At 39.9% G+C, this 12,285-nt stretch overlaps 1 protein-coding gene across 4 annotated transcripts in view; it reads left to right on the top strand.

Annotated features, from left to right (window-relative positions):
• The window catches only part of jmjd1cb (jumonji domain containing 1Cb), a 204,414-nt gene that overhangs the window by 130,074 nt on the left and 62,055 nt on the right, over positions 1 to 12,285 (top strand). For all 4 annotated transcript variants that reach the window (XR_007957276.1, XR_007957277.1, XR_007957278.1 and 1 more), the window contains 2 exons: positions 9,177 to 9,357; positions 9,451 to 10,997. Coding sequence is in view for 1 of the 4 variants with exons in the window: in XM_052027380.1 (XP_051883340.1) it covers positions 9,177 to 9,357; positions 9,451 to 10,997 (1,728 nt within the window). In the remaining 3 variants the exon portion in view is untranslated. The remainder of the gene's footprint in view (positions 1 to 9,176; positions 9,358 to 9,450; positions 10,998 to 12,285) is intronic.

Genomic DNA, 12,285 nt, shown 5'->3' with positions numbered 1-12,285 from the left:
TCTAGCAATTTGTGTCTTCGAAATTATTTCACTGATCCTCACTGAAAGGATAAATAATTTCTCCACTAGTTAAGGTTTTTTGGCCTAATCCCTGCTTTATAACTGGCTCATTAAATTTCTTATCATTTATTCATTCACAGGATATGAAGTTTGCTGCCAATGCCAGCATTAATTGCTCACTTCTAATTGCTCTTGAGAGCTGGCACTGAGCCACCATCTTGAAACTCAACAGCCTTAATAGTGTGAAGGTACTTTCAAAATGCTGTTAGTGAATTGCAAGATTTGAATCCAGAGACAATGAAGGAAAGGTGATTAATTTACCAGGTTGGGATACTTAGAGAGTCTTTCCAGGTGTTAGAAGTCATGGTTTTGAAAGGTGCTGCTGAAGAAGCCTTGGCATGTTGCTGCTGAAGAAGCCTTGGCATGTTGCTGCAATCTATCTTGTACATGATTCACACTGTGCTGAATGTGGCAGTGGTGAACTGAATGGCAATACAGCTTTGTCCTGAATGGTGTTGAGTTTCTTGAGTCATTGGAGCCACATTCTTCTCCAAATGTGTCTTTTCCTTGTGGCTTGTGGAAGCAGAAAATGAATCATTGCCACTGAATACTTGGTCTTTGATTTACTCTTGCAGCCATGGTATGAATGTTGCTGATACAGTCAAGTTTCCTGTTAATGGTGATTCCCTACCCATTCAAGGCAGGTAGCATATTGCCCAGGTGTGCTCTTGCTCTTGCTGCTGAGTTCTGAGACTGAGCACGATAATCATCGGCTGTGCTAAGTATGACTCCATCCACTGAAGTCTCTTCTTCCACCACTACTCCCTGCCACCCACCATACATCGTTCCCATTGACCAATTTTACTTGAGCTCCTTGATTCTGCCCTTGGTCTTAATGTGAAAGGTATTTACTTTCTCCTCAGCTTCAGAATTCATTTTATTTTTTTGTCCATGTTTATCAAAGGCAAATCTGAAACCAGATGGTCTTGGCAGAACACCAACTAGGCATTAATTAGCAGGTTATTGATGTGCAGTTGTTGCTTGTTTGTATTACCAGTGACTCTTCCCATTACTTTGCTGATGATTAAAAGTAGACTGTTCAGTCAGTAATTGGTCAGATTGTAGAGCGTACATACCTGGGGGATTTTCAACAGAATTTTGTAAATACTGTGTTGTAACTGCACGAACAGCTTGGTTAGGGGCACAGCTAGTTCTGGAGCTTAAGGTTTCTGCACTGCAGTCCAAATGCTCGTAGCTATAACTGTATCTGGTGTGCTAAGTCTTACATCATGTGAAGTGAATTAAACTGGCTGAATGCCAGTTTCTGTGATGGTGTCAATCTCTGAAGGAAGCTGAGATGAACTATCCAGTAGGCACTTCTGCCTATGGATGATTCCAAACCTTTCAGTCTTGTGTTTTGCACACACATTGAGTACCAACATCATTGAAAATGGGAGAAGTTGTGCGTCCTCTCTATTAGTTGGACTATTTGGTGTTCATTTAATTCTGACTACATTTTGTAGCTTCCTTTAACATGCATATTTAGTTTCATGTAGTTTCATCAAGTTGCACTTTGTTCAACCATTTGTTGAACCAATGTTGCTGTCCTTTCTGGATAATAATGGAAGAGTGAGAGATGTGACTGACTGTGAGTTTACAGATAGTGATAAAAAACATTTTTGCCGCTGAGCACTCCTTTATGATCCAAAAGCCAAATAGTGTAAATGCAATAAATTTCTAATAAAAACAGAAAATGCTGGTAATGCTTTATGTGTCAGACAGCATCTGTGGTCAGAGAAACAAAGTTAATGTTTTAGGCCAATTACCTTGACTCCAGAACTCCTCATGGATGACCAGCTTGAGATGCTTTCTTATTTAACATGTTTGTGTCTCTGCAGAAAACAAAGTGCGTTCATGTTATCATCTTTATCTCCACAAATACCATGTAGTGGTTGCTCCTCCAATCATTATTGAAATGAATAATAAAAAGAGAAAATGCTGGAAAACTCAGCAGGTCAGGTAGAATTTGCAGAAAGAGAGACAGAGTTAATGTTTCAGATCTGATGACCTTCGTCAGAACTGATGTGTCTGACCTGACTATTTCCAGTATTTTCTGCTTCTAACTTCAGATTTCTAGCATTGACAGTTTTTTGATTTTAATTTACTGAAGTGGGTAGATTCAGTAGTAACAAGTAGATTGGTGAGGATGAAGGCAACTAATCTTGCTTTGTGTTACTTTGCTGACAACCTGCTACAGGTTTACTGTGACATTATGATCTTTCAAAGCCCAGTTGGTACATTCTGTGCTATGTTGTCCTCTGAATCTTCCATGTGCTTATTGGACATGGAGGAAACTTGATTTGTCAGCTAAGAGTGCACAGTGGTTAGTAATCAGCATGTTTCCTGGCCCATGCTTGATTTGATGAAATGAGACTTCAGGAAATCTGGAGTCAATGTTGAGGACTCCCAGGCTATATGTACCACTATGTTGTCACCTGTGGTACATATGTCCAACTGGGGAACAAAGTGATGGTGATAATAGAGTCTGGTGTGATTCTATGAATGTGATTGTCAAGCTGTTCAAGTGTTGACACAAGTCTCCAAATGTTAGTGAGTAGGGCAGTGGGCCTACTGAGCAAAGGGTGCCGTTTTTGTGCTTGTATATAGGTTGATGCCAAATGACTTGTTCGGTTTCCTTAGTTTATATTCCAATTTAAAACAACTGAGGAACTTGTTTGGGTGTTTTTTGGAATTTGAAATCGAAAATAGCCAAAACCAGTTGACAATGGCAGACTTCTTTTCCACCTCTGAAGGCCATCTGTGAATCAAATGAGTTTTTCGTGATACCAATAAGTTCATGGTCATAATTACAGATACTAGACTGTAGTGCTAATTTATCTAATTAATTCAGGGACACCATTATGGAATTGAATTCTTCCTTTTTAGATGACTCATCCAGGCTGCTGAGTTACTAATGTAGTCAAATAAACACCATGCTCTGGTATCTGCTGAATTCTAAAGTTGTATACCTGAATAGTGTGATGGAGTCAAAGAGTTGTACAGCACGGAAACATGCTCATCAGCCCAACTTGTCCATGCCAAACTGAGCTAGTCCCATAACCCTCTAAACCTTTCCTATCCTTGTACCTGTGTAAATGTCTTTTAAAGGTTGTTATTTGTATTGGTTTATTATTGTCACTTGTACCGAGGTACAGTGAAAAGCTTACAAACCGATCGTACAGGTCAATTCATTACACAGTGCAGTTACATTGAGTTAGTACAGAGTGCATTGAAGTAGTACAGGTAAAACAATAACAGTACAGAGTAAAGTGTCACAGCTACAGAGAAATTGCAGTGCAATGAGGTGCGAGGTCACAACAAGGTAGATCGTGAGCTCATAGTCTATCTCATTGTATAAGGGAACTGTTCGATAGTCATATCACAGTGAGGCAGAAGCTGTCCTTAAGTCTGGTGGTACGTGCCTTCAGGCTCCTGTATCTTCTACCTGATGGAAGAGGAGAGAAGAGAGAATGTCCCAGGTGGGTGGGGTCTTTGATTATGCTGGCTGCTTCACCAAGACAGCGAGAGGTAAAGACACAGCCCAAGGAGGGGAGGCTGGTGTCCATAATGTGCTGAGCTGTGTCCACAACTCTCTGCAGCTTCTTGCGGTCCTGGGCAGAGCAGTTGCCGTACCAAGCCATGATACATGCAGATAAGATGCTTTCTATGGTGCATCTGTAAAAATTGGTGAGAGTCAAAGGAGACAAACCAAATTTCTTTAGCCTCCTGAGGAAGTAGAGGTGCTGGTGAGCTTTCTTGGCCGTAGCTTCTACGTGATTTGACCAGGACAGGCTGTTGGTGATGTTCACTCCCTGGAACTTGAAGCTCTCAACCCTCTTGACCTCGGCACCATTGATGTAGACAGGTGCATGTACACCGCCCCCTTTCCTGAAGTCAATAACCAGCTCTTTTGTTTTGTTGACATTGAGGACAAGGTTGTTGTCATGACACCATTCCACTAAGCTCTCTATCTCCTTCCTGTACTCTGACTCATCGCTGTTTGAGATACGGCCTACAATGGTGGTATTATCTGCAAACTTGTAGATGGAGTTAGAGCAGAATCTGGCCACGCAGTCATGAGTGCATAGGGAGTAGAGTAGAGGGCTGAGGACACAGCCTTGTGGGGCACCAGTGTTGAGAATAATCGTGTCGGAGGTATTGCTGCCTATCCTCACTGAGTGTGGTCTGTTTGTTAGAAAGTCAAGGATCCAGCTGCAGAGAGAGGTGTTGAGTCCTAGATCTCGGAGTTTGGTGACAAAGCTTACTTGGGATTATTGTATTGAAGGCAGAGCTGTAGTCAATAAACAATAGTCTAACGTAGGTGTCTTTACTGTCCAGATGCTCCAGAGCTGAGTGTAGGGCCAGGGAGATGGCATCTGCTGTAGACCTGTTTTGCCGATAGGCGAATTACAATGGGTCCAGGTTGTCTGGTAGGCTAGAGTTGATGTGTGCCATGACCAACCTCTCAAAGCACGTCATGGTGGTGGATGTCAGAGCCACTAGTCGGTAGTCATTGAGGCATGTTACCTTGCTTTTCTTTGGTACCAGGATGATGGTGGTCGTCTTAAAACAGGTGGGAACCTGAGCTTGAAGCAGGGAGAGGTTAAATATGTCCGCAAATACTTCTGCCAGCTGATCAGCACAAGATCTGAGCACACGGGCAGGAACACCATCTGGGCCAGGTGCTTTCCTCATGTTCACTCGTGTGCCTCTACCACTTCTTCTGGCAGCTTGTTTCACGTACCCACCATCTTGTGTGGGGAAAAATTTGCCCCTCAGGTCCCCTTTAGATATTTTTCTTCTCACGTTAAATCTCTGCCCTCCAGTTTTAGATTCCCCTACCGTGGGAAAAAGACCATTCACCTCATTTATGCTCCTCATGATATTATATCCCTTTATAAGGTCACCCCTCAGACTCCTACACTCCAGGGAAATCAGCCTCACCTTATCCAGTCTCTCCTTGTAGTGGGTCATGAAGCAGTAATTTACTGCACTTTCTAAATATGGCCTTGAATCATTTGGGAAATCCAATGTTAAATGTGGTTTGGTTGAAATTCTCTCATTTAACTTGCAAAACAGCAAGGTTTTATATTATCTCATCATGTTACCTGCTTTCCTTAATTTGACATTCTATGATAATAAATTTTGTTTGCATACCTTTCTATTTGCCTCTCATATTTTCTTTTGCTGGTTTTTTTTTTACAATTCATCAGTGTTTCTTTCTGTATCCATTCCGCGCCCCCCCCCCCCCCCCCCCCCAAATCTGAAGCCCATAGTAATGTGGTATTACAGTTCAGGGGTAATATTTTTGCCTCTAAATTAGATGTCTTTGTTTCAAGCATGACTGCAGAGACTTCAGTAAATGAATTAGAATAACAGTTCGGTTCCATTCTGAGGGAGTGTTGCCTTCTCACTGGTGATGCAGCCGATAAAATCAAAGCCCATCCACAGTCTCATTTCTTTATTTATTTATTTATTCATTTTCTGGGACCTGGGTGTTGCTGGCAAAGGGCACCATTTACTGCCCACCTCAAAATGGCCCTGAAAAGGTGGCAGTGAGCTGCTGCTTTGAATGACTGTAGTCCTTTTGATAAATGTACTCCACATTACTTTTGGGTAGAGAACTCCAGAAATTAGACCTGATCATGATGAAGGCTAGGCGATTACATTTCCAAGTCTGCATAGTGGTGGTCTTCCTATTTGCAAGCTTTGCTTTCCCTTCTTTGTGCTAGAGGTGACAGGTTTGGGATGGGCAATCAGAATAGCCTACCCAGCCTCTAACCTGCTTGTGTATCCATACTGCTTGTTGCTGGTCCAGTTTCTCATCAGAGGTGATCCACAGTATGTTAACGGGAGGGGACTTCATGATTATAATACCGAAGCACATCAAGGTTAAGTGGTTAGACATTCTCTTGTTGGATATGGTACACTTTCTTTTCGTACAAGTGTTATTTGCCACTTCAGTCCATGTCTGAAAGTTGTCTCGGTGCTGCTGCATACAAACACGAGCTGCTTCATTTGCTGAGGAGTTGTGAATGAAAGTGGCTGTCACACAATGATCACTGAAAATCCCCTCTTCTGACCTTGTGAACGAAGCAAGGTCATTGATAAGGTATCTGTTTGGGCCTCGATTGCTGCCCTAATAACCTCCTGCAGTGATGTCCTGGGGCTGGGGTGATTGACTTCTAGTAACTACAACATTGTGCAAGGCACAACTTTTTCCCTTGATGCCCATGGCCATAGACTTGATTATAAATGTTCCCATTGTACTATTCAGGAAAGAACAGGGGACCTCTTGATATTTTGTCCCTCATTTAGCTTTATTGAAATTGTTATTCAGTCAATTATCTTGTGGGATAAATTTTCCTTTACTAGTCCTTCTGCTTGGAACCTGTGGTTATTGCTTGCTTATGTTAACTTGGGTAGATGCCAGGGGTAATCTTGGAGTTGGGTGGTGAGGTACAGCAAGAGTTTAATTCTGAGTAAGCTTCCAGGACAAGGCTCCACACACAGAATATCCCAGTCGCCTTTGACAGAGGGCAAAGCTGCAACTGAACTTTGATTTCTCATCAAACCTGAGTTTGCAGATTCTGATGTGGAGAATTTAAGAACTATTAAAGTGATGTCAGTTATAAAAAAAATTGTTAAAAAACTTGGAAAATTAAAACCAAATTTAATTAAAACATTGATACATTGGCATTAAATGAAAATAATAAGAAAAATCACTTTCCACCCCCATTTACCAGATGGAGAATTTCCATTCAATTGAATGGGGTCTCCAGTGCCATGGAGTGCAGTGACACAGCAGAGTTAAAGGTGCAGTGGCATTAAGCAAGTCTCAGACTTGAGATGAATCTGGAGTCCGAGATTTGCATGAGAATCGCTGAACCTGGAGGAACCACTGGCTTCAGCCAGCAGATTTCTCCAAGTTGTTGTCCATTGAGTATTTCTGTGCATAAATTGGTTGCCGTGTTTTCTTAAAGTGCATCATTGTTATGTGTCAAGAAGTAATTAATTGTCTATGAAACACTTTGTAATGTCCTAATGTTGTGAATGGTGCAATGTAAATAGAAATTGCATTTTTCTTCACCCGTGAATTCCAGCTTTCCATTTATTGTGAGTTTTATTCTTCACTAGGTTAAATATCTATCAAGTAACTATCATACTGAGATTCACTACTGGTATTTTCTTGTAAATGCTTCTGGTGTACACAAATTTGCAAGAGACAAGATTGTATCAAACACTGGAAATACAAACAAGAACTGTTCTCTTTATCCTTATCAGTTCTGAGGTGGTCTTGCATGTGTTTACTGAGCTTCTCTATTTGATTTTTACCTTTAAAGTGTTAGCCTCTTTCAATTATCACCATTGCCAGCCTACTTGATACATGGCCCACCCTTCCAACTCTTTTCCTCCCATACACATACAAGCTCAAGCATTATCTTGCTGTCCAAAGACTTTGGCCTGTGGACAATTGCTAGCAACAAATCTATGCTTATCACCCTGTATCTCAAAGTCTAGTTCCTTTTCTCTTTGCATCATTGTGGTCAGAGCTAGAGCATGTTATCTGTCCTTCTGTTATACAAGTCTGAATATCTTCCTGGCTTTCTGTGCACCCAAAAACTGTAACAGTTTGATTTTCAACTTTCCTTTGTAGTTTGCATCTTGCAAGCAGATCAGATGCTAAATTCAAATTCTTAGACATCTGCAGCATTGCAAATGGAAATCATTGGCTATATTTCGATAGAATATAAGAAGATAAAATGCGCAAAGGAATGTCCCTTGGGAATTTTAGAAAATTATAGAACAAATGGAAGCTACTCATTCAATCCCATTTTCCAGCTTTTAGTTTGTAGCCCTGCACATTATGCTTCTTTATGTAGGATTTCAACCGAAATGTTGACATTTCCTTTCCTCCCACTGAGACTGCTTGACCTGCTGAGTTCCTTCAGCAGATTGTTTCTTATGATTCTTTAAGTGCTTATCCAGATACTTTTTAAATGTGGTGATGGTTTCTGCCTCCACCACCCTTACAGGCAATGAGATCCACCCCTCATCACTGTGTGATGAAATTTCTTAATTCCTCTCTAATCCCCCTATCAATTTACTTAAACCTATGCCACTTTAATTCTTAATCCCACTCCCTTTATGACCTGTCTGTCTGTGGCCCCCACTGTCAGGGATGTAAATTAGAAGAACATCTTGTATTAAGTCAAGGCACTTTTGCAACCTTCTGGAGTGAAACATTGAATTTGCCAACTTAAGGTAAACTGCTCGCTCATCATTTCCCATTATCATGCTCGTATCCTTTTATTACCCCATTGCTTTTAAATCCCAGCTCTGCTTTGAAAACTGTAAATCCTCCACTTTTCCCCAGCTCTGAGGAAGGGTTGTTGACCTGAAACGGACTGGTTTCTCTTTCCACAGATACTGCTTGACTGGCTGAGTTATTTCAACATTTCTGTTTTTGTTAAAGGTTTCAACATCTGCAGTTTTATGTGTTTTCCACTTAATTACCTTCTGCTATGAGAAATGGGTCCTTACTGTTTACCTAGTTTACATGTCCCATAATTTTATATACCTCGTTTAAATCTCCCCTCACTCCAAAGAAAACCCCAGCCTCATTCAGCATAACCATAATTCACTAGACCTGGCAACAAACTCATAAGTATCCTGTACCCTAGGAGTTTACTAGTGCTATCACATCAATTCTATTAAGTAATGACCAGAATAGCATGAATTAGTGAAGCATTTTGTACAATTCTACCATGACCCCTCTTGTCTTTCATTCTAAGCCCTGATCTATAATGATAAGTATTTCATTTGCCCCCTTTGCCACCTCGTATGCATTCCTATTCAAGAACTCCAAAATTCACTTGTGTCTCTACACATCTTTGTCTACAACCATTTATAGGGTAACCCCTTGTCTTGCTTACCTCTCACATGTCTTACCTCACACTTTTCCAAACTGAATTAATAGTTATCAATCGTGTTCTTCCACATAAACATTAAGTACCTCCTGATTGTAGATGTAATGAAGTTTATTGAAATCTGTTGAGAACTATTGTAACAAATATTGAGGCAAAGTATAAATAGTACTATTTGATCATGTCTAGGGTCATTATACACGTGCTCAAGCCAATAGTCCGCGATTAGTGATGAGTTCCCAGACTTCATCAGGAAAGCAGAATCAGCAGCAACAACGAATCATCCGCTCAAATAAAAGGAAAGAATCTGATTGCAGTTTACTGGAAGAAGATAAGACAGAGGATAAATGTGAAAATTCTGTAAAAGAAGGTAAAACCATGTGTTTTGTTTTTCATTTTTTCTCACCTTAACTATTTGCAAAGTATAGTAACTGGCTAAACATACTCCATATTTTTCATATAGAATCTTCAAGGAGCAAAACAAAGCAGTTGGTTAATAAAAGGAGAAAGCCATTAGAAGATGAAAAGCAAGCGACTTCAGAAAGACTGAAAACAAATAATAACTCGGACACTGAAAGCAGTGAGTCTGAAAGTTCTGTTAACAAAGTCATCTTAGATTCTTCCACTGAGCAGAGTTCAGAAAATGAACTGACAAACAAGATAATTTTGGATGACAATAAAGATGAAAAAATCTTTCAGAACAATACAGAATTAGGGGAAAAGATGGTAATTGCTAACTCTTCTCACTGTAATAAGATGCAAGAGGTTAAAAAGGACAATGAAACTCAGAGGCCTGAATTAGTTGATATTGATCTCCATAAGCCAGAAGTTGATTGTCAACAAAGTATAACATCGCAAAAAGTAACTGGTGGGTGCACTGGTGTAGGACTGAAAACCATCAGTGAATCTGTGGAACCGTCTCCAGATAAGCTGTTAAATTTTTCTGTACAGAAACCTATACTTGGTTTCAGTAATGGAACCTTATCCAAAAATGTGCTTCATGAAGCTGGCGATACCTGTTCCCTCAGTGTTGCATCTCAGAAACTGGAAATTAATTCTATCAGCTCAACACATTCAATTTCAAAAAAACATGCATCAGGTATTCAAAAATCAGAGGTAGATGCAGAGTTGAGCAACCGAATTAACAAAGTCAAATCTCAAGTTAATAAATTCTCAGTTGTTACTGAATACAATAATAGTTTGGAGAATGAAAAAGCATCGAATCCTTCAGGACCACAATCCAATGTTTCTGTTCATGCTATCAACAAAATCAGTAAACCAAATAAAGTGATTACTTCACTTGAAACGCTGAAGCCTGAAGTTTCTTATCCTCGCAGCCCAGCTGATTCAGTTTCCAGGTCAACTTCAAGATATAAAAATGAGTCATCAAGTTTCCAGCCTTTGCCTGCAAGAACAATTGTGGAAACTACAAGAAGCCCTTTAATTGTCGATAAAAATGAGCATTTTACTGTATACAGGGATCCTGCTTTGGTTGGGCCTGAGCCAGGAACAAAATCTTTGTCACCATATTTGCAACCACATCTTCACCCCCTTCACACTTCATCGCGTTCAACTTGTTTGATGACAAATAGTTCTAATTTATCTGCAAGAGTATCATCACATGATTCTGCCAATTCTCCACAGACTTCTGGTTCTAATGATGCTCGAGCTGTCAGCAGTGTGCTTTCCCACTCGGTTCACTCTTCCCATCTCCTTCCTAGAGTGTTACCAGGAGTTCCATCAGCATCTTTGGTGTGTGGGCATTTAGATTCTGTGCATGCAAGAAATTTAAACCCTTTAACATTGACACAGTGTCAGCAACAGTGTTTACAGCTGCAATCATCTCCGCTCCTTGGCCGGACTCACCCACCTGCTCCTTATAATCAGCTTGGACTCTATCCCGTTCTATGGCAATATTCAAATAGCATGAATCTGTCTTCGGCTCTAAGCATGGCCTCACCTAAGTGGATTCACCCTGAAAACTCAGTGAGTGCTGAAGCTTTTAAGAGGGTATGTTCCTTTGTTAAACACATTTTACACTGTTCAAATATGATTTTGTAAGTATCTTATGGTTGTATTTTAATAATACCCAAGACAATATTCAGTATTGATACATATAATCTGTAGCATGTTAAAGTTTAATTTACTTGAATAAATGTTTTGAAGTTGTAAACTATTATTGATAATGGTTGATACAACTAACAGAATTGCATCTTTAAAAAGAAAAACAATTTTAATGAATTCTAATTGGAAGCTATTGGAAAGATTGCAAAATTATTTGTTTTAGGTAGTTCATACCTCATACTTGTGGCTAATTTATTGGAATGATAATAAGTTAAGACTTCAAATGGCATCTAGTTCATTGAAAATGATTTTATGTATGCCTTAGGCAAGTAGTTACTGATATAGCATTTTAGGAAAATCAAGCATAGATTTTTTTTATATAAGTCAGGTGGTGCAGCCCTTTTAAAACTTCCAAACTTGATTCTCTGGGGTACTGCCTGACTTTGATCTGGACATGTCCATCAAATCATGTCCCTTAGCATGAGAGAAAATCAGATGGTGGTATATATAGATCCTGAGAGGCAGATTAGAAGAATAAATGAATAGGAGCAGCATGGCTGTCCAACTTTATGACGAGAGGTAATGGGGATCATACAAGGTGGAAAATAATTGTAATAGGAAATACCCTAAACATTTCAACATTTGTTTTGCTAAAATGTACAATTAAGTTGAGGACTTGAGTGCTTTTAATTGAGAGCAGTCAAGATGAACTAGTTTATATTTTCCTGTCCCCCATTTTCACCACATTAGTTGAAGAAAAGCAGATTGCTTGCTGTCAAAGAATTAACATATGATAGGAGATGATGTTTTCTTTTTTCCTAATTACATTACTGACTGGGAGGCATTGGATGGATCCAATTGAATTCATCAGATCAGGGCGGCACAGTGGTGCAGCTTGTACTGTTGCTCCCTCACCGCTTCAGTGACCCAGGTTCAAAACTGACCTCTGTGCTTTTGTGTGGAATCTTCATGTTCTCCATGTGACTGCTCCAGTTTCCCCTCTCATTCCAAATGTAGGTTGGTAGGTTAATTGACTATTTGTAAATTTTCTCCTTGTGTGTAGGTGAGTGCTAGAATCTGGACAAGTTAATGAGAATGTAGGGAGAAGGAAATGGGATAAATGGGTGGGCTAAAGTTGCGTGTTTCTATGTTGTGTAATTTTTTTGACTTCTGTCACATCTACATATCTATTGTATAGTTAACTTGAGTATCTTAAAACTGAGAAGCAGCTGGA

Source organism: Pristis pectinata, chromosome 12 (assembly GCF_009764475.1).
Source record: "Pristis pectinata isolate sPriPec2 chromosome 12, sPriPec2.1.pri, whole genome shotgun sequence".
Taxonomy (NCBI): domain Eukaryota; kingdom Metazoa; phylum Chordata; class Chondrichthyes; order Rhinopristiformes; family Pristidae; genus Pristis; species Pristis pectinata.
This window is presented reverse-complemented; position numbering and strand designations above follow the sequence as displayed.